Source organism: Staurois parvus, unplaced genomic scaffold, assembly GCF_062004578.1.
Source record: "Staurois parvus isolate SC_StPar_1 unplaced genomic scaffold, SC_StPar_1.0 ptg000154l, whole genome shotgun sequence".
In the NCBI taxonomy this organism is placed as follows: Eukaryota; Metazoa; Chordata; class Amphibia; order Anura; family Ranidae; genus Staurois; species Staurois parvus.
In genome coordinates this window covers 5,186,473-5,208,324 of record NW_028317950.1, presented here as the reverse complement: position 1 = coordinate 5,208,324, position 21,852 = coordinate 5,186,473, and the positions used below count along the sequence as shown (strand labels likewise).

Sequence of the window (21,852 nt, the reverse complement as noted above, 5' to 3'; positions counted from 1 at the left end):
AGTGTAATGGAGCAAGTGAAGTTAACCCCTGGTGTACTGAAAAGGACTCTCAATGGACTCTTGTTTTGCAGCCTTTCCATTTGTTGAGCACACATTACACTTTTTGCTATTTTAGTAATCTGACCAGTGGTCAGCAACATAGAATCCAAGGCCAAAAAAAACATCAGAGCAGCATGGCCAATCAGGAGGAAAGAAGCAGGGCGGGCTTTCGCCTAGTACCTGGGACACTGCCAGAGGGGGTGTGCCATTACTGACCAGCTGCTAGTCCCATAGGAGAGGGAAAGTAGAACATCCAGCAAACCTAACACTAAACAGCTAAGTGTAGCAGGAACCAAAGGAGTGGGGAGGGTGTGGAGAGGTGACATTTTCATTTGATGCAAAAGCAGAGTTACCCTTTAAATTTCAGGGTCTATTTTAGCAAGTGTGATAATTTTATTTTTTTTTTTTGCACATTTTGCTCATCTACCTTGAAATCTCATGCACTCTACAAATTGGGTGTTCTTGCTTCTTACAATGTCTTAAAGGGTAACTCCACTTTCATGGAAAAAATAGAAAATTAAAAAAATATATATAGCTTATTACACAAGTCATTTTGTAATTGAATGTTATTAAAAATTACCTTTCCCTTTCAATCTGCAGTGCTGTAATTTTCTGTAAAATGCAATGCAATATGGCAGCCTGGAGGCATTCTGTACATAGATGATATACAGATGCCCTCCTACTGCTTGTGTGATTGGCTTACTGATATTCCCAGAAGTCTGCACTAAGATACATGTCAGATTTTGGGCATCCCCTGCAACAAATATGTGCAGCACAGTGGCTAAATGGTTAGAACTTCCACCTGGCAGTACTAGGGTCATTGGTTCGAACCCAGCCACAGCACCACCTGCCTGAAGTTTGCATATTCTCCCTGTGCCTGCGTGGATTTCCTCCGGGTACTCCAATTTCCTCCCACACTCCAAAGACATGCTGGTAGGTGAATTGGCTCCTGTCTAAATTGGCCCTAGTACAGTGAGGAACAGAAGTATTTGAACACCCTGCGATTTTGCAAGTTCTCCCACTTATAAATCATGGAGGGGTCTGAAATTCACATTGTAGGTGCATTCCCACTCTGAGAGACGGAATTTAAAAAAAAATTCAGGAAATCACATTGTATGATTTTTAAAGAATTTATTTGTCTTGCACTGCTGAACAGAAGTATTTGAACACCTGAGAAAATCAGTGTTAATATTTGGTACAGAAGCCTTTGTTTGCAATTACAGAGGTCAAACATTTCCTATAGTTCTTGACCAGGTTTGCACTCACTGAAACAGGGATTTTGGCCCACTCATCCACACAGATCTCCTCTAGATCTGTCAGGTTTTGGGGCTGTCGCTCAGCAACACAGAGTTTCAGCTCCCTCCAAAGATGTTCTATTGGATTTAGGGCTGGAGACTGGCTAGGCCACTCTAGAACCTTGATATGCTTCTTACGGAGCCACTCCTTGGTTATCCTGGCTGTGTGCTTCGGGTCGTTGTCATGCTGGAAGACCCAGCCACGACCCATCTTCAATGCTCTGACTGAGGGAAGGAGGTTGTTGCTCAAAATCTCACAATAAATGGCCCCATTCATCCTCTCCTTAATACAGTGCAGTCGTCCTGTTCCATTCGCAGAAAAGCACCCCCAAAGCATGATGTTACCACCCCCATGCTTCACAGAAGGGATGGTGTTCTTGGGATGCAACTCATCCTTCTTTTTCCTCCAAACACGACGAGTGAAGTTTAGACCAAAAAGTTCTACTTTGGTCTCATCTGACCACATGACTTTCTCCCATGTCTCCTCTGGATCATCCAGATGGTCATTGGCAAACTTCAGATGGGCCTGGACATGTGATGACTTGAGCAGGTGAACCTTCCGTGCAATGCATGATTTGAAACCATGACGGTGTAGTGTTCTTCCGACAGTGACCTTTGAAACTCTGGTCCCAGCTCTCTTCATGTCATTGACCAGCTCCTCCCTTGTAGTTCTGGGTTGATTCTTCACCTTTCTTATCATCAGTGATACCCCACGAGGTGAGATCTTGCATGGAGCCCCAGTCCGAGGGAGACTGACAGTCGTCTTTAGCCTCTTCCATTTTCTAACAATTGCTCCAACAGTTGATCTATTTTCACCAAGCTGCTTGGCAATTGCCCCGTAGCCCTTTCCAGCCTTGTGGAGGTCCACAATTTTGTCTCTGGTGTCTTTTGACAGCTCTTTGGTCTTGTCCATGGTAGTAGTTGGCGTCTGACTGTGGGGTGGACAGGTGTCTTTAAAGAGCTCAGACAGGTGCTACTAAGTTAGATTAATGAGTGGAGTAGAGGTGGACTTTTTAAAGGCACAGTAACAGGTCTTTGAGAGCCAGAATTCTTGCTGTTTCTTAGGTGTTCAAATACTTATGTTCAGCAATGCAAGACAAATAAATTCTTTACAAATCATACAATGTGATTTCCTGAATTTTTTTTTAAATTCTGTCTCTCGGAGTGGGAAAGCACCTCCAATGTGAATTTCAGACCCCTCCATGATTTCTAAGTGGGAGAACTTGCAAAATTGCAGGGTGTTCAAATACTTCTGTTCCTCACTGTATGTGAATGTAAGTTAGGGACCCTAGATTGTACACCCCTTGAGGATTAGGGACTGATGTGAATGTACAATATATATGTAAAGTGCTGCATACACTGACGGCGCTACATTAGTACCTGAAATAAACAAATATGTCATTTTTGGTGCAAAACTCCCAAAGGGAAATCAAGTTTGAAAGGATACAGGCCCTGCCACTTTCCTCATAAGAACCCTGCACGTGCAGCAGCTGATTGATAATTATAAAATCACTCCCATTCACATTCATTTTGCACATGGGCACAGAGAAAGAATCAGCTATTTCTTCAGAATAACAAAAGGTAGAAATCTGCAACAAAATGTGTTAAAATCTTTGCAATGTACATAGATCACAAAGGGGGGATTGTTTTTTTTTTTTAACAAAAGTGAAATTACTCTTTAACTGTAATATTAATAAAAACAAGACTATAAATACAGACTCCTTGTGTAAAAACTATGACGTAGGAAACTGGATGACCAAAATCCCAATAAATATAACAAACCATTTACTATAACTGCAGTATCTACCAGAATTTTCTTTGCACAATTCTCACTTCCCGTTTTGAATACGTTTTTAAATGGGAAGCAGACCTGAAGTCTAGCTTATATGAAAACCATAGCTGCCTTTGGAGACACAACAGAAAAATGAGTGTAGCCACCCAGGGACAAGACGTGTGTTATTCAGTGGATTTCCAGGAGAACATATTCATAACCTTCTGCCACAAAGCAATGCAGGCAAACTCAATGGCCTCATCAAAACAAGTATTAAAGTGAAATAAAAATATTTTGCATTTATTTAAATTTTTCATCATTAGAATAGACTTCAGATGTGTGCTATATCTGGCTGGAAGAAACTGGCTCGAAGTTGTTTCCTGTTATGCCACCACAGCTTTTTTTGAGCTTCTGCAGAAAAATACCTTTGTGTAACTTTAGGCATCCAAACTTGGCACCATGCCTGTTGGTAACATAAAATATGCACAGTGTTATTACCAGAACCACATATTTAGAAATACCATTTTCATTAGAAACACTTGTGCAAACATACATGCAGAACGACTTTTTTTACTGGCAAAGCATGGAAACTTTACTGACAGAGATAAGTTTTTTACTGACAACCCAAACTTCTATTAGAAACAAACAGAATTGATATTGAAGTGATATAAATGATATGTAAATATTAGCAACACCATAACAAGTAAACAGTCACAAACAGCAGGACAAACGTGGGTAGGAAAATAATTATAAAAGACCTGGAGAACCCTAAGATGGAGCAGAGATGGAGTGGCCTGTGTAGCGCTGTCAAATGGTGGTCATGATCAGGTTGTGACTAACAGTGGAAGAGGCTTAAAGAGAGATGACTAAACAGATCCATACCACAGCCTTTGTAACCAACAAATACTCCGAAGTATATTCTCACACATAAACGTCAGTGTGGCGAATACGGTGTCCCGATCCCTGCCTTTCTCACCAACCTATGACAAAAGACTGGTCAATCTCACACCACGTGGTCGCTTACGTAACACTGCCACTCTCAGCTTCACCCTGCACAAAGATTTTCCATCTTGCGGGACCACAATCTAGGTGCCAGTAGCCTGAGAGCGATTGTCACTGGGTTAAGCAATCAACCTTTTAAATGCCACAACTTCTTATTTACTGAGAAGTAGGAAACGCACAATCTTAGCAATAGCAATTTGATTTTAGAATAACGGTTTGCAAAACGCACAGACAGGTATGTTCAGAGATTTATACTACAGTAGCACTTCTTCAAGAGAAAGGGATTCTTTTAGTTTGCATTAAAAGCTTTAGAGACAATTTCAACACTTTTCCAAATATGGTTTAATAATGAAAAAGGTAAAAATGGTGCAAATAGAATATTTACAGAAAAAAAGGTTGTTACAGGGAAACAAAGAGACAATAAAGCAACAGAGAAATAAAAAGGAGTTGAAAATGAAGAATACTAGCAAATCCTTGGTTTTAGCACAGTCCAATTGATCAAGCAAAAATGGGACAGTGGCTCTCTCAAGTCTGGTTAGGTGTTCCTTGGTTGATGCTAAAATGAGAGTTGGCATTCCCTTTTCTGTTGCATCAAAGGTGTGTTAACCAATCATCCAGTTTAAGGTGTGGGTGCTGGGAGGTCACAATAATTATGACCAAGCCCCAAATGCAGTTTCTTTTAAGTATGCATATTCTGAATACCTACCGTTTACAGTCTGCTACCATGCAGATTTTTGTACAGCATGAAATAAGCTTCAAAATGGATATAGATATGATAGGTCTCGGATATCTATTTTTCACAGGAGGGGTGTGGAGGCCTAATCCACTCTGGTGCCTCCTAGCATAGGGGCGTTTGGGTTCAAAATGCTACCCAGTAGTTGATGAAGATGAACATGTCTATATTCTGGCTGTGCTGTCTATATTTCATGAGTTATGAAATATGCTGACGTTTTATAGTCTTGGCTGATAACCATTCTAGCAGAAATGTGGATTGGCTATTCCCTTCAGCTGAGCTATTTACAACTGTATATCTGTTAGTTCTCTGGATTGCTCAAGCTTGGAGGGTGACAGTTTTATTAGAGTTTCCAGGCTGAAGTCGTGGATTGGGTAATGGAGAGGTCTGTGTGCCCGATCAATGGATTGATAACATGGTCCTGGCATCAGCTAACAGTTTGTGTATTGTATAAACTTCCTTCCTTATGAAGAAATTGCATAGACGTGAACAAAATGACTGCTACACACAGCTATGCGTGTGCCCAGTATGCACAACCATTAAAGGCAGGACAAAGGATCATTTTAAAAAAAAATTAAATGTTCAAATACATTTGCTTTTCTACACACAAAGAGATATTACATTGCCTGACTGAGCTTGCCTTAAAGAACTTCATTAAAACCAGCAACTGTTGAGACAATAAACACCTTGGCCAAGCCCATGTAATGTGCAAACTAGTGTATAGAGGGCAGGGGTCAGGAGCAAGTAACATACAACATTGCATGACGGGTGCAACAGAGAGAAAGAGGGAAAGAAGGGGGACAGAAAGAGAGAAGTAAGAGAGTTTGGGGTGAGGGGAGGGGAGGGGGGTGGGAGACGGAGGAGGGGAGGGTAGTGGAAGATAGGGGAAGGGAGAGAGAGGAGGAGAGTATGAGAGAGGTAGAGGAAGGAGGAGAGGAAGTGGGGATTAGTGGGGAGTGGGGGAAAGAGAGGGAGGTGGATGGAGGAGGGGTAAGAGAGTGAGGTGAAAGAAATGTGAGGAGGGAGAAGAAAGGGGGTAGGGAGAGGATTTATGGAGAAAGAAAGGGGAAACAGAGTAAGAAAGAGAGAGGGAAAAGGGGGGGGGGGAGAGAAGGTAAAAATGAGGGGGTGGTTAGAATTAGGGAGAAGGGGGAGAGGGAGGTGGGGGGACAAAAGGGGGTAGGGACAGGAGGGTTGTTCAGTGTACAGAATGCCCACTCACCAATTGTGGCCCACCCTAGGGCCCAGCCTTGCCTCCCTGAGGCCTATAGCAGCAGCAAGCAGCCAGGATCTAGAGCTGGTGCTGTATTTCAAATCCACTGCCCACACAACCTCTTTCACAGACACAGCACTGCACATTAGAAATCTGGGCAGACACAGAGAATAGGAGCAGCAGGCAGAGCAGGTCCAGCCTTTGTCCTCTTCATGCAGAGACAAACATTTCTGGGCAGAGAGGATCATAGACAACCTGAACTGGCAGTAGCAGGCCACTGCAATGACCTTTTCAATATGCAGCGCTGTAATTTTCTGTAAAATGCCATCCAATAAGGCAACCTGGAGATGTTCTGCACATAGATGGTATACAAAATGCTCCCCAAAAATGTAATTTACTACTTCTGTGATTGGCTTACTGATTTTCTAAGAACTCAGCATTAACATACATGTCAGATTTTGGGCATCCCCTTTAACAAATATGTAATTTTTGGTGAGAAACTCCCACAGGGAAATGAAGCCTGAAAGGATGCAGACCATGCCACTTTCTTCATTAGAACCCTGCAAGTGCAGCAGCTGATTGATAATTATAAAATCACTTCCATTCACATTCGTTTTGCACATGGGCACAGAGAACGAATCAGCTATTTCCTCAGAATAACAAAAGTTAGGGATCTGCAACAAAATTTGTTAAAATGCTTGAAAGGTACTTAGATCACCCAGAATGTTTTTTTTTTCTTTTCTCAAAAAAAGTGGAGATACTCTTTAACTGTAATATTAATCAAAACAAGACTATAAATACAGACTCCCTGTGTAAAAACTATGACCCAGTAAACTAGAGTGGCCAAAATCCCACAAAAAATAACAAACAATTTAACTGCAATATCTACCAGAATTCTCTATGAACAATTTTCAATTCCCTTTCTGGATATATGTTTCTAAATGAGAAGCAGACCTGAAGTCTAGCTATGGCAAACATGGCAGCCGTTGGAGATACAGCAGAGAAATAGGTGTAGCCACCCAGGGACAACAAGTGTGTTAGGCCCCTTTTACACAGACATTCTGATCGGGACTGCCTGCCGTTTTTTCAGGTAGACCAATTTGGAACCTCTATTCTTTATGGATAGGTGGATGTAAATGAGAGTGTGTCTGATCCCGATCCGCCAAAAAGAGACGGATGGGGATCCGTTCCTTGTACCCACCAAATACTCCTTTTTTCAAATTTTCAAATACATTTGCTTTTCTACACACAAAAAGACAACACTTTGCCTGACTGAGATTTCCTTAAAGAAGAACTTAATTAAAACCAGCAACAGTTGAGACAATAAACACTTTGGCCAAGCCCATGTGACATACAACCTAGTGCAGTGGTCTCCAAACTGTGGCCCGTGGGCCAGATGTGGCCCCTGGCTTCCCTTTATCTGCCCCTTGAGGCACTATGCCACCAACTGACGGCATCAGAGGGGCACTATTCCTACAACTGACAGCATCAATGGGGCACTATTCCACCAACTGACACCTTCAATGGGGCACTATTCCTACAACTGACCCCATCAATGGGGCACTATTCTACCAATTGACATCATCATTAGGTCACTATTGCACCAACTGACACCATCAATGGGGCACTATTCCACCAATTGACACCACCGATGGGGCACTATTCCATCAACTGACGCCAATGGTGAGGCACTATTCCTACAACTGATACCATCAATGGGGCACTATTCCACCAATTGACACCATCAATGGGGCACTATTCCACCAATTGATACCATTGGTGGGGCACTATTCCACCAACAGACACCATCGATGGAGCACTATTCTACCCATTGATACCAACAATGGAGCAGCATTCCTTCCACTCAAACCAATGACATGGATTGTTTATGCCCACGGATGCCGGGGCATTTTCTGCTCCCACTGGTCATAGTCCGGCCCTCATAAAGTTTGAAGGACAGTAAACGTTTTGCTTAAAAAGTCTGGAGACCCCTGACCTAGTGTGTAGAGTGCAGGGGTCAGGAGCAAGTGAAGAGGAAAAAAGTGTGGACACAGAGAGAGAAGAGAGAGAGTTGGAGGTAAATGAGAGAAGAAGAAGAATGAGAGAGATGGGGTGGGAGACCATGGAGGAGGAGAGAGAAGAGGAAGGTGGGAGACAGGTGGAGGAAGGAGTTGAAGGGGGTAAGGAAATAGTGGGGGGAGGGGGGTAGAAGGGAGATGAGGGAGAGGGGGCAGGAGGGGGACAGAGAAGAGGGGTAAGAGGGAAGTGGAGAGAAAGGTGAGGAGGGAGAGATAGAAACAGGGAGAAAGGGGGCAGGGAGAGAGAGGGGGAAAGGAGGGGTGGGGGCTTGGAGAGAGGAAGGGGAGACAAGGAGAGTAAAAAAGAGGGGGAGGAAAAGAGGAGGAGGGGGAGGGAAGGGGGAGAAAACAGAGACATGATGGGGGTTAGAATGTGATGTTAATAAAGGAACATTGATTTTATTCTATTATGTACTGAGTTTCTGTGTCTAAAAAGTCCATTCAATATTCTTCTTCCCAATATCTTACTTCAGGGACATGGCACTTTGTTACTAACTGGGTCTTGACCTCCTGCCGCCCAATGGTCACCCCAATTTTTCAACACACTGAGCAGATAGGCTTTACAGATGTAGCACCCTCCTAGTTCAGAGCAGGCTGCTAGGTAAATTTAGTGTGGCTCCCATGTAAACAGTGGAGCAAGGGTTGATTGCTCAGAGCTGATCAGTATTTCACTGGCTGTGGTTCTGCTACCCTGTGTCTTCCAGAGACTTTTAGAAGTATAGTGGGAGGTAGAGCAGGACAGGCAGCCTGAATATTTATGGATCTCTGGTCAATCCCTGGGGAGATGTGCCAAGAAGTCTTTCAGAAGGAGACCCCTGGGCAGGGGCTCTGCCCCGGGGCAGAAGAAGCTAGAGGGGCCTTTGTAGACATTGAGGTCCCTGCTGGGCTCAGCTGGGGGGCCTACCAAAGACAGCTTTGTCCAGAAACTGAGCAGAGCCAGAAGGGAGTCGGTGGGAGGAAGCCCAACCATTCTGGGAATGAGTGAGTAACTTTTCCTGCTATACAGAAGAGAAGTGACTGTGGGGTGGTCTGACCTCCCAAGCAAATGCAGTGCAGCCAGGCATTGTGCAAGACAGCCAGGAGCATGCAATACTGCTAGATGCTTGCACAGTACATCCAGGAGTTGTACAAGACAGCCAAGAGAGTACAGTGCAGCCAGAGGTTGTGTAATACAGCCTACATTTTTTGTACAGAGCAGCCAAAAGCTTAACAGTCCTCAGGTTGTACTATTCTACATTTTCAGGGTATCCCATGCTCCCCATCCCTGTCGAAGTTACTGTTCCAATAAAGTGGTGGTAAATGTAGGGATTGGAATGTTTTCCAATTGAAAGTGTGTCACGTTCTTTCAATTTCTTAATGATTTGTTTAACCATGCCAGGGATTTTGAGTGACTTGAAAATTAAAATGTTCTTTTATCCATCCCCCGGATTGTTCTTTTCAATAACCCATTCATGGAGTTGCCTGGAGTGTTCTTTTGTCTTCATGGTCTTAATGGTGTAGGTTATGTTACAACACCGACTCTAAAATCAAAGTGAGAAAGCTTGTTTAATTAACCTCTTATGATTATTTCACATTCTTGGTGCTGAAAGCGGTACATTTTTTTGCATGGAAATGTGTATTTTTTTATTGTAGGCCTGTAATTTTTAGGAATAACTCACTGAAATCTGTCCGAACAAGAGTCTAGTAAACATTCCAGATATGATAAAATTTGAAACACGAAATCATAAATTATAATTTAATAAATAATCATAAAAATAATAATATAATAAATTTAATTCAATAATATAATCAAACCAAAAACACTGAAATTTTAAATATAGCGCCAAGTTCGCACATCACTGAGCAAAGTCGCAAAATCGTTTTCAGTGTCTGATGACGAATTTCCCCACGAATCATTATCACTCAATTCTGCAAGTGGTTCTGATTTACTATCGCTATTCTCTAGCTGGTCTAAAACCGCTTTTGACCTAAAGGGACGCTTTTTGGCCGCCATGGATGTTTCTCAGTTTCCAGTCAGAAATAACAGTCAAAATGCAGGCAGGGCACAGGACAAAGCACTCGGGACAAAATGTATGTGAAATGGTTTGATACAGTAATGTTATACTATGTGATTTTAGTGATTATAGTGAATGTCACTTTTTGTCATTTTTTAATTTCCCGCCATTCCGTCCCCCGTATGTCCCGACGCTCGCAGGGGACGGAACCCAGAAGACCGATGCCGGCATCCGCCAGATTACATTGCCGGGGACACTGCAGGAGGGACATCACGGGAGCGCAGGACAAGGTAAGTGATCGAGGGATCGTGGAGCAGTGCCGCATGGTATTCCCGAGTGTAGCTCGGGGTTACTGCTTGTGGTATTGAAACTTTACCCCGAGCTACACTCGGGAATACCACCAGGGAGGTTAAGCAGTATATGGTAAGTGGTTTAAATGTATTTTATAAAATAGATTTACTGTTTATGGAGTCATATGAAAAAGTAAGCAGACTTAAAGGAAACTTGACTTTTCTTTAACATATTTGGATTGATTAGATCTTCATTCAGACAGTGCCTACAGATAAATGTAATGTGCTTGGAAAAATAACACATTAAAATGTTACTAAACCCAGGACCCTGCATTCACTCTACCTGGTCTCCCACAGTACACAGAACATGGAAATGCAATTATTTTAGTAAATATAAACTCTAGCAATTCACATGAAACTGAGCATGTGCATGTGACTATGGATTCAGTCTGTATCAGGTGGTCATTTCAACAAGAGGAGGGGCAGAGAAGAAAGGATCAAACGGCCTTTTTACATAATGCAGAGGATTAACCCCTTAGGTTCCACAGTGAGTATAACAAGCATGCGTTACATATACAGACTGATTTTACTGTTGTGGGTTTAGTAACACTTAACCCAAAGTGTTAATGTCTTGGAATATTATGCCACACCAGAAGATTGGAGTCCACAAATTATTGATTCCATCAAAATGGTTGAGCTAAACTTCACATGTATAGCTAGTGCTTTGAATATATAGCTTAAAATTCTTTGAAAATACATCTGTATTTACTTTGAAGCATTTTGAGACAAGTAATTTTGTATTGCTTTTTTGCAATATAAGTTTACTTTCCTAAATAAAAAAAAAATAAATGCACATTTTTGCAGGAAAAAATGTGCATTTACCTTTTTTTTTGATGCAGCAGTGTAGGCAGAGCCCCACATGGCTCTGCTGTTTTTAAACAGTGATAGTAAGTACGGTGAACTTCTCCCCATACTTCTGTCACACGGAGTGCAGGGATCGGGGAACGCACGTTTCACCCTAAAAACGGGCCAAAGGTGAACTTATCCTTTAACAACAAACAAAATGTACAAACACAATCATACACCCTATGTTTTCCTGTGTTATGCTAAGTACAAGTGTAGACAATTCTAGCAGTAGAACAGTGGAGTGACCTTTTTGAAGCATTTTAATGATATAAATACTTTTTGGACTCAAATTTTTTGGTGTAATAATCCTGTTCTTCTCTCTTCCTCCGGTTCAAGTCTGAAGTGCCCTTGGAGGCCATTTTGTATATGAGAACTGCCTATCTAGTGTGGAAATAGCCTTATCCTGAAGATCCAACATCACCTACTTATAGTACATAGCAGATGTTCTAGAATCGCTAAGTCGGAGTCCAAATCTCAAAATAATAGAGAAATGAAGACAGCAGTTCACTCACCATGCTCCTCTGACTTAACAGAGCTCGAACAGTTTTGCATAGAGGAATGGTGGAAAACTATGTTCAGATATGCAAAGCTGATTGAGACCTGTCTTTTGACTTTAGGCTGTGATTACTGCCAAGGGTACATCTGTTTGCCATGTGCTTACCATGCATTTGCAATTAATGCACCCTCACTCTGAGGAAGTGTTAATTTCCTGAGATCTTTTTTTGGCCTTCCTCTACAAAAAACTAACACAACAACACAGATGGAAGTAAAGATGTTAATAGAGACACAAAATGGTAGTGTCTTGCAATTCAGTGGCACTCACACTCTGTAGAACAGCCCCATGGACATTGTATGCTGAACCACAGGACTTTGCAGATGAGCAGTGTACTAGAGGACTACATTTCCCAGAGGAGCTGGCATGTGGGTGGGGGCATTTATATACAGAAGCCTGGGAAACTGGACAGGAAGTGAGAGGAGAGAGATCTGGAGAGGAGAAGCAGGGAGAGAGTTGTGCTGACTGCCGGAGAACCAGACCAGGCTGCAGAACTAGAGAGAAGAGAAGCAAGGAGGAGTCGCTGACCGCTAGCCTTGCCACTCTGTTCAGCAAGACAGTCTGCCAGCAGGTAACCTGGAGCGTGATGACCAGATTGAACACCACAATTGAGGCCAAAGAAACTGTGGGGGCCCTCATTTGCTGACAGAGAGAGACAGCCAGGATCTGCTGGAAGCCACCAATAAGGCGAGAGAGTCCCATACACAAATTAAACAAGAGGACACTGACATTCTCCTCATATCTGCTACTTTTCCTGATATTACATTAATTTAACAAGTTCCCACAGCCACTACTGTTGAAAACGTTTGGAGCACAGTCCAATCATTATAGCTGACCCAAGTGCACACCTTCTGCAGGCCAGATCACACCAGTGCTCCCTTAACAATTGGCCTACCCCCTAAATTAACAAGCCCTATTGCAAGTTTGACATCTGATTTATTTAAAGCTGTCCTTCTCAGTGCATTAAAAGTGAAAAAACTCAAGTCAAGTGCCACTTAAAGGGAAAGTACGTGTCTTTCTTTCTTCCTTTCCTTGCATTAATCCTTTGAGGGACTGTCACCTTTACCCCTCCCTACTTGTGTACTAACTGGGCCCCAACGAGCGTGCAGAAGATTCCTCACTGCATTTCAAGGGACATTAACTACAATGTCAAAGAGCTCTTTTAAATCTCAGATTTAAACCTTACCATCAGATTCTGAGGGCCCAAAGAGAGCTAGCTCAATCTTTGGTAGTTTTCTTGCTCACTGGGGACTAGAAACACCTCAGATTGGAGGTCTTAGGTTAACTTCTGAAAAGAAGGCCTGCTAACACTGATTGAAACTCTGTGTGTGTTGTTTCTTTACTTGCAGTTGCAAAGAGCGACAAAGTGAGGTGAGCAAAACCTTGAACAGAGGGGTGGAGGTGGACGTGGTATACTTGGATTTTGCACAAGCGTTTGACACAGTTCCCCACACACGGCTAATGCGTAAGGTAAACTCTACCGGCTTGGAAAAATATGTATGTAAATGGATAGAAAACTGGCTAAAACAGGGGTGGGCAACTGTGGCCCTCCAGCTGTTGTAGAGCTACAAGTCCCATGAGGCATTGCAAAACTGACAGTTACAGGCATGACTCCCAAAGGGAGAGGCATGATGGGACTTGTAGTTCAACAACAGCTGGAAGGCCACAGTTGCCCACCCCTGGGCTAAAAGATCATATTCAGAAATTCATACTCTGAATAGTCTAGGGATTTCAGTGGTGTACCCAGGGTTCAGTGTTGGGACTCTTACGTTTTAATATATTTTTAAACAATATATGATCTGGGATTAAAAATACAGTTTCAGTCTTTGCAGATGACACCAAGCTGTGCAGTAGAATAACGTCCTTACAGGATGTCTTCAATTTACAAGCTGACCTCAATGCACTGTGTAATTGGGCAACTATGTGGCAAATGAGGTTTAATGTTGATAAATGTAAGGTTATGCACTTGGGGGTTAAGAATATGCATGCATCATACATACTAGGGGGGGTACAACTGGGGGAATCAATGGGGGAGAAGGATCTGGGGGTTCTGGTAGATCACAAGCTTAGTAATGGCATGTATTGTCAAGCTGCGGTTTCTAAAGCGAGCAAAATCTTCCCTTGTATTAAAAGAGGTATAGACTCCAGAGAGAGAGATATCATATTACCCCTGTACAAATCATTAGTAAGACCTCATCTGGAATATGCAGTTCAATTTTGGGCATCAGTTCACAAAAAGAATATTGGGGAACTGGAGAAAGTACAGAGAAGAGCAATCAAACTGATAAGAGGCATGGAGGAGCTCAGCTATGAGGAAAGATTAGAGGAACTGAATTTATTCTCTCTTGAGAAGAGGAGATTAAGGGGGATATGATCAACATGTATAAATACATCAGTGGTTCATACTGTATAGTGAACTCAGTGTAGAGTTATTCACCTTGAGGTCATCACAGAGGACAAGGGGGCACTCTTTATGTCTGGAGGAAAATAAATTTAATCTCCAAATATGGAAAGGTTTCTTCACAGTAAGAGCTTTAAAAATGTGGAATAGACTCCCTCAAGAGTTGGTTCTGGCCAGCTCAGTGGATTTCTTTAAAAAAGGCCTGGATTCTTTCTTGGATACACAGAATAAAACTAGCTACTAAAATTTATAAGTAAAGTTGATCCTGGGAATATCCAATTGCCTCTTGGGGGATCAGGAAGGAGTTTTTTTTCCCAGTAGGAGCAAATTGGATCATGCTTTGCTGTTTTTTTTTGCCTTTCTCTGGATCAACTGTGGGTGTATCATTATCTTTTTTTTTATGTTTGAACTGGATGGACTTTTGTCTTTTTTCAGCAACAAACTATGCAACTATGTAATTACTATTACACTCACCTATACTACTTTGCACTGTTTAACAAAGCTTACACTGAAGTCTAATATAAACATATCAGTTTACTCTATTCTGTGTGTAAATCTACTTTCTGGTGGTAATTTACACTGGTCAAGAGTACTGTGGTGTCAGCAGGGGTTGAGCTTTCAGAGAGCGGTCCAGAACAACAGGGAACATGAAAATAACTCATCGACTCCTAAGGGGGTAGTGCTACACTTCTATTCAGGCCCGGACTGGGACCAAAAATAGACCTGGGCATTTTAGACTGAACAGCCAATCTCTGGGGGGGGTGGGGGTGGGTGCAAGTGCAATCACGGGGGCAGTTGGTGATGGAATATCGGTCCTCCACACTGAAAAATAAAGGGGACTGCACTGTCCCCTTTATATCACAGTGCCCCTAGAAATCTAACCACAGTGCTCCCTATATATTCAAAGAGACCAATCCAGCAAAGAGACATCCCATCCAACAAAGAGACATCCCCATATAGCAAAGAGACATCCCCATTCAGCAAAGAGACATCCCAATCCACAAAGAGACGGGATGTCTCTTTGCTGGACAGGAATGTCTGTTTGCTGATGGGGATGTCCCTTCTTGGATTGAGCTGTCTCTTTGCTGGACCCAACTGAGCAAAGAGACAGCCCAGTACAGCATAGAGACATCCCCATCCAGCAAAGAGACAGCTCAACCAGCAGAGACAGCCCGTTCAGCAAAGAGACAGCCCATCCAGCAAAGAGACAGCTCAACCAGCAAGGAGACAGCCTGTCCAGCAAAGAGAAAGCTCGTCCAACAAAGAGACAGCTCAACCAGCAAAGAGACTGCCCATCCAGGAAGGAGACAGTCCGTCCAGCAAAGAGACAGCCTATTCAACAAAGAGACAGCCCATCCAGCAAAGAGACAGCTCAACCAGCAAAGAGACAGCTTGTCCAGCAAAGAGACAGCCCATCCAGCAAAAAGACAGCTCGTCCAGCAAAGAGGCAGCCCGTCCTACCGCTGCTACAGACCTGTCAAAGTGTGCTGGCGGGTGAAGGAGAGAGGCCGCCAATGTTCCTTCAGTGCGGCTGTGTTCAGCTGCCGGCTGAGGTGTCTGTGTGTCTTCGGCGGCTGCTTCCTGCTCTTCACTGGAGCCATCACTGACGCTCCTCCTGTCGGCCCTGCTTTAGGCATAGCTGAACAGCGGGAGGTGAGCGGCGGCCGCGGTTTGTGTTAGCTCTGTCCAGGCCACGGTCACCGCTTATCTCCTGCTGTGCGGCCAGTCATCAGCAGGCCACTCTTCTAAAGCCCGGCGGGCCTGGCCCACCGGCAAATGCCTATGGCCAGTCCGGACCCGCTTCTATTGCACCTTACTAAAGGTACACATCAGTTATACAAAAATCACCTAAATTGATGATTAAACTTGGTATTTCCCCTTCATTGTTTCAAAATGAAAAGTATCAATAGATATATATTACAAGAAAAATAGATCAATCTTTAGTCTCTCAGAGAATGTCTTTTGTAGAGTAATATCTAAAAAAAGACAATAATTGGGATCGGAGCTGGTGTCTGGTTGTGCTATTAGTCAAAGAGCCACTGCAGCTGCTGTCATGCTTATCTTTCTGGGATCCAGAGCCAGGTCTCCCCTTTGGGGTGAGGCCACCAGCACTTCCACGTTTCACCCGACAGCATCCTGACAACAGGAGCTAGGCATATCAAGTCTTTCTTCAACTTTGGGCCCTCAGAGCACTCTAAAAATAATCAAGTATGACATACAGGTGTTGATGCCTAATGTAGAAATGAAGTATAATATCATATACACAGAATCCATATGAAATAGTCCTAAAAGTGCAAAAGCGAATGGCTGTGAAAATAAGACCCTTTGAGGGACAGCAAAATAGTCTAAACATGAACCGTGCTGGAAGGATAAATTGAATAGGGGCGCCACTCCAGTGCACCTTCACCATTCAATCCAAAACACGCTTACCGGATTAATTTGACCTCTAAATTCTAAGAAGTCAAGATGCGCTCTTATCACGAACATACAAGCACATCTTGACTTATACTTCAAATGGATCTGATAAGAGTGTTTTGGACTGAATGGTGAAGGTGTACTGGAGCGGTGTCCCTATTCAGTTTATCCATCTGGCATGGGTTCATGTTGAGACAATTTTGCTGTCCCTGAAAGGGTCTTATTTCCACAGCCATTCACTTTTGCACTTTTAGGAACTATTTCATTTCCACTGTTGATCATTTATGCATGATTTTGGGATTTTTTTTATACAGTATATATATTTAAACATATTGTAGAGTGATATATTTATATATCTAGCGCTGCACTTTTGCTGCTAATTTGTTATCAACTTGTATAGGTAGATGTGTTAGCTGCACTTGTTTACCTTATAGAGCAATTTCGAATTTAACATATCATATACACAGATTTTAGGCCTCCTAGAAGAGTGACTGTGTTGCCTACACAATCCAATCAGATTACAAAAAGTATGTAAAATGGATAATAATTCCATTGGAAACAGGTTGTTTATTACTGTAGGAATATCAACACCTCCTATATTACCCCATCTATGTGTCTCATTATGTGTAAACTCCACTCATTTTTTAAACCTATATACAGTACATGCTTCTGAGGTTGTACGCAATATCTTCCTTGTTTTGTAATTTTATGTTTTGTAAATCCATTTCTGCAAAAATGAGTCACGTGAACTATTAGTTTGCATACTAATTTTTTATCTTTGCTAGTGGAAATTTTGTGCAGAAGTTATATCTGACCCAGGGAGGAAGCTTGTTCCAGTCTGTGCCTGGCAGCCAAGCCATTTCTCTTAATTCAAGGCAGTCAACTGTCTTTATTGCTCTGTGGTATATTAATACTGTAGGTATGAAAAATAGAGATGCATTTGTAAGATGTTTGAGAATAATGGCTGCATCTAAAAATACAAATTAATATATTTTTCAATGTATATTTCTTGGGCAATTGAGTAAATGTCTAATTTATGTTTAGTTCACAGGTTTTCAAGATGATGAACTCTTCTGGGAATTTCACTGGCTGTCAGCCACAACCCGTTCCTGCCTTTATCCCCATCTTCTTGAGCTTCTTCTTCTTCATTGGTTTTGCCTTGAACTGCATCAGTTTGTGGATATTCTGGTTCAAGGTTAAACCTTGGAACTCAATGGTGATTCTTCAGTTCAACTTGGCCATTTCTGATGCCATTATCACCCCAGCAGCTCCTCTCCTTGTTATTTACTACATTACTGACCACTGGACCTTCGGGTTGTTCTTCTGCCAGTTCAAAGTCTTCTTGCTCAGCACTCATACATATGGAAGTATATACTTTCTTGCCCTAATCAGCATGCATCGTTATTTCACTGTTGTCCCCAACCCCAAAAGTCAGACCTTTACTGGGAAGCCGTTCATTACGAAACTTTGCCTCGCTGTCTGGGGTTGTCTGCTTTGTCAAGGTATTCCATTTTTCTTTGCCCTCAAAATTTCTGAGGTCTACGGAGTTATGAAATGTCTCAGCATCCATCAAGCAGATCAAACAGTTTTATTTTTTGCCTGGAACTGGGTGATCTTATTCACTGGTCTCCTTATTCCTTTTTGTATAACATTGGTCTGCTATGTTCTGCTGATTCGATACATTCTCAAAGTCAATCCAATGAATTCCCTTAGCAAAGTCATGGTGTCCAAATCAGTGCAGACTATCCTTGTCTCCCTGATCATTTTCATAATTTGCTACATTCCTTGTCATATCACCAGGTCCATCGCTGTTACCATTACATTGTTCTTCCCAGATTCGTGTTCTTTGCTGGAAAGCGTTGAAGTTGCCTTTTACATCACTTGGATAGTGTCTGGAACAAATTGTTATATGGACCCCGTACTGTACTGTTTTACTTCTGAAAGATTTAACAGGATATTCACAAGTTGGTGTACTTGTCTGCAAAGACGACGTCAAAACATCACAGACTATTCCCACAGTAACAAAGATGAGACTCCTGTAGACACTCAAAGCCCTGATCCTTTCCCAACTAAAAGCATAACAAACACAGGTCTGTCAGGATCACTTGAAGGGCAAAGCGAGATGTGAGTTAAATCTGAATCCAAGAAAAAAAATGTATTATATTTCTGCTTACCAATCCTTAGATCTGGGGGCTGCATTTGTTCTATTTTTTAAGCCTTTTCCTTTATTTGTTCCTTCCAATATCAAACACTCACTGTACTACATCTATGGAAAAGCAGCATTGTCACTTTAGAACAAGACTACAGGACACCCCCTCCTCTATTCTTTTCCATAACAGAGGGGAATGGTGCTCTGTAATCCACAGAGAGTGTTGGGAACAGTGCTGATAACTGAGCAGTATAGGCAGAGAGCATGGAAACTGTCCAGCTCACAGGATTTCTGGCAGGATCACCAGGTATTGTTTTGCACTTTTTGAACATTACAACATTTTTGTGGCTTCGTGATGGCCACACTGAGGGTTGGGGTTGCAAAATAGAAACTTTGTTGAGTGTATTTTCTCGCTGGAGTCCCAAAGAGATTTAAAGAGGAAATAACTTTTTAAACAATTGTACATTTATTTTTTTAGTATGGGATAGAGAAGGGAATGGTTCAAACCTCTGTCAGAACGTTTTGATGTCTATGGCCCTGTTTAGAAGATTTTCTCCACTTCCTGTCCTGGTGACAATTCACAATATTTCACACTTGCATCCTACATTGTATGTTAATGCAGAAAACATTATCTGGGAACAAACTTCATCCCAGATCATGTCTTTACACGCCTTCGGAGTATCTAATCTGCTCCTAGACACACAGAATTCTGTTTTCTCAAAATTCAGCTAAACTGAAGGGGTCTAAACGCAGGTAAACACACAGGGGTGGCTTTATTAAAGGCAAATAAACTGTGCACTTTGCAAGGGAAATTGCTCCCGAGCTTTGTAAATGAGGGAAAGTGTTGCTGACTTCTATCATCCAATCATGTGCAAGCAAAAGTGCTGTTTTTTTTTATTTTCCTTTCCTGTGATTGGGTATTTTTTGCAAAGTGAAGCTTTATCTCATTTACTAAGGTCTGAAACAACTGTACTTGCAAAGTGCACTGTCTGTTTGCTTTTAGTAAATTCACCCCAAAGTGTGAATTATTGCATGCATTAAAATCATTACATACATTTATATGTATTTAGAAATGTGCTTCAAACACATATAAAGTTTAAATGCCTTGTTAACGTAATTTTTGGTTTACAAATGAAAATCCATTGAAAAGAATGCCTCGGTTTACTCATTTTTTTGCTATACAAAGCACGTTTCCCCAGGATGAATTGCACCTGGGAGGTTTATAGCGCTGCCTCGCGCATGCTGGAGTCTGTGGGTAGCACGTGGAGTCGAGTGTGGAGGTGTTGGAGCGGTTTTTGCGGCGAGTTTTAGAGCCATTCTGGAATTTTTTAATCATGTCCCTGTACAGTATTTATGCCTTTAAAGTGCACTTTATAAAGAGTTTTGAACAGATAAAATAATTTTTTTTTACTTTTTTTCTGACCTCCGGAACGTATTAATTAGTTTTCAATGCATTCCTATGGGAAACCGCGTTTCGGTTTACAAATTTTTCGCAATACGAAACAACCCAGAGAACGCATTAAATTTGTAAACCAAGGTACGCCTGTGCTGTAAAGGCATGTAGGTCATTGCCAGTGTGAATGAGACCTAAGAAGAGCACAATGACAATAAAAACACAATGGGGTTGATTTACTAAAGGAAATTTACTAAAGGAAAATCTATTGTGCACTGCAAGTACAGTTGCTCCAGAGTTTAGTAAATGAGGTAAAGCTTCACTTTGCAAAGAATACCAAATCATATGCAAGGAAAATAAAATATAGCATTTTGCTTGCACGATGGCATGATTGGATGATAGAAATCAGCAGAGCTTCCCTTCAGCTCTAGAGCAACTGCACTTGCAGTGCATGTACTATTTGCCTTTAGTAAATAGACCCCATTTGTATTAGTAGGGTGGGGGACATCTACAGCCTTCATTAGCTTTAATTGTTGTTTCCCAATTGCAGGTTCACCTTGACTTTTTGTTTTAGTGACAACACCAGGACAGGAGGTGAAGGGAAATCTCCCCAGTGCAACACAAGCAACATCAACAACAACAAATACAGGTTCTAATAGTTAAAGGCTCCCCTTTTATAAAAAAAAAAATGCATCTGATTTTGCAGTAAATAAAATTTGCATCTATTATTTTTTTAAACTGCAACTTGAAAAACATTGCATCAGCAGCTCACGGGTGCAATGGCAGGCTCCTGCAGGCACTATGCAGTACAGCTGTCTGCCCATACCTTATTTCCAGAATAGTTTTGTATATTTTGTATATTAGTTTTCTATATTGTTTCATACCATGAAAATTATGCAAATTTAACTTGTCTGCTAGTAAACCAAAACAATAAAAACAGATTTAAAAAAAAAGTGTGATACTGTATATATTGAGATAAAATTAGGGAAATGTATTAAACTTTTTTTTAAGCTTCCTTATGCACTGTGTCAAAAATTTTCATGTAACAAAATTAAAAAAAAAACGTATATCCACTTCTGAAAAAAAAGAACAAAACTTTATGATATCCCCATTTAGAATTATATGTCCCATGTACATGGGAAAGTTCAATTGCTGTTCCTTTTTCCTTCCCTTCAGAGGGAATCTTACATCAGAACAGATGAAGGGCTACATGACCAATGGGACAGGGGATACAAGGTAGGACAGGGTTAAGACATAGTTTGTTAGAAGGGCGGTCACCTACCGTTATTGGCTAGATTAGGGAGAGTAGGTGGAGCTGCTGGGGGGGTATAATGGAAGGATATCCAAAGAACACCAAATCCCTTGGAGCAGCGGACATGAAGGAATCTTCCCGCCCTTCCGCCCTGCAGTTGTTTGTTTTCATTTGACTCTAGGGCCTTTGGCGGTTGGGGTCTTTGGAGGAGTTAACATTTTTGGAACAGTTCATAGTACTATCTAGTACCCATCTAAGGTATCCTCTGTTGGATCTCCGTTAATGGGGTATTATCTGGGAAGTGGTAACAAGTAGGTATCTGCAGAAAAGTGGGTTTGACCCTGAGCCGGTGTTTTGCGGCAGGGGAT

At 41.9% G+C, this 21,852-nt stretch overlaps 1 protein-coding gene across 2 annotated transcripts; it reads left to right on the top strand.

Annotated features, from left to right (window-relative positions):
* Nucleotides 1-11,812: 11,812 nt before the first annotated feature.
* LOC149463441 (P2Y purinoceptor 4-like) lies at nt 11,813-21,185 on the top strand. Of its 2 annotated transcripts, none has more exons than XM_089674953.1 (2): nt 11,813-13,344; nt 17,735-21,185. In XM_089674953.1, exon 2 carries the CDS (start codon nt 17,751-17,753, stop codon nt 18,816-18,818), a length of 1,068 nt encoding a protein of 355 aa, XP_089531079.1. In that variant the 5' UTR covers nt 11,813-13,344; nt 17,735-17,750; the 3' UTR covers nt 18,819-21,185. The 2 variants fall into 2 exon arrangements, with proteins under 2 accessions (XP_089531079.1, XP_089531078.1); XM_089674952.1 differs by lacking the exon at nt 11,813-13,344 and adding an exon at nt 17,506-17,605.
* The last annotated feature ends 667 nt before the right edge of the window (nt 21,186-21,852 follow it).

Coding starts and splice junctions, on each gene's coding strand:
- LOC149463441 (XM_089674953.1), top strand. CDS start 17,751: ATGATGAACTCTTCTGGGAATTTCACTGGCTGTCAGCCACAACCCGTT.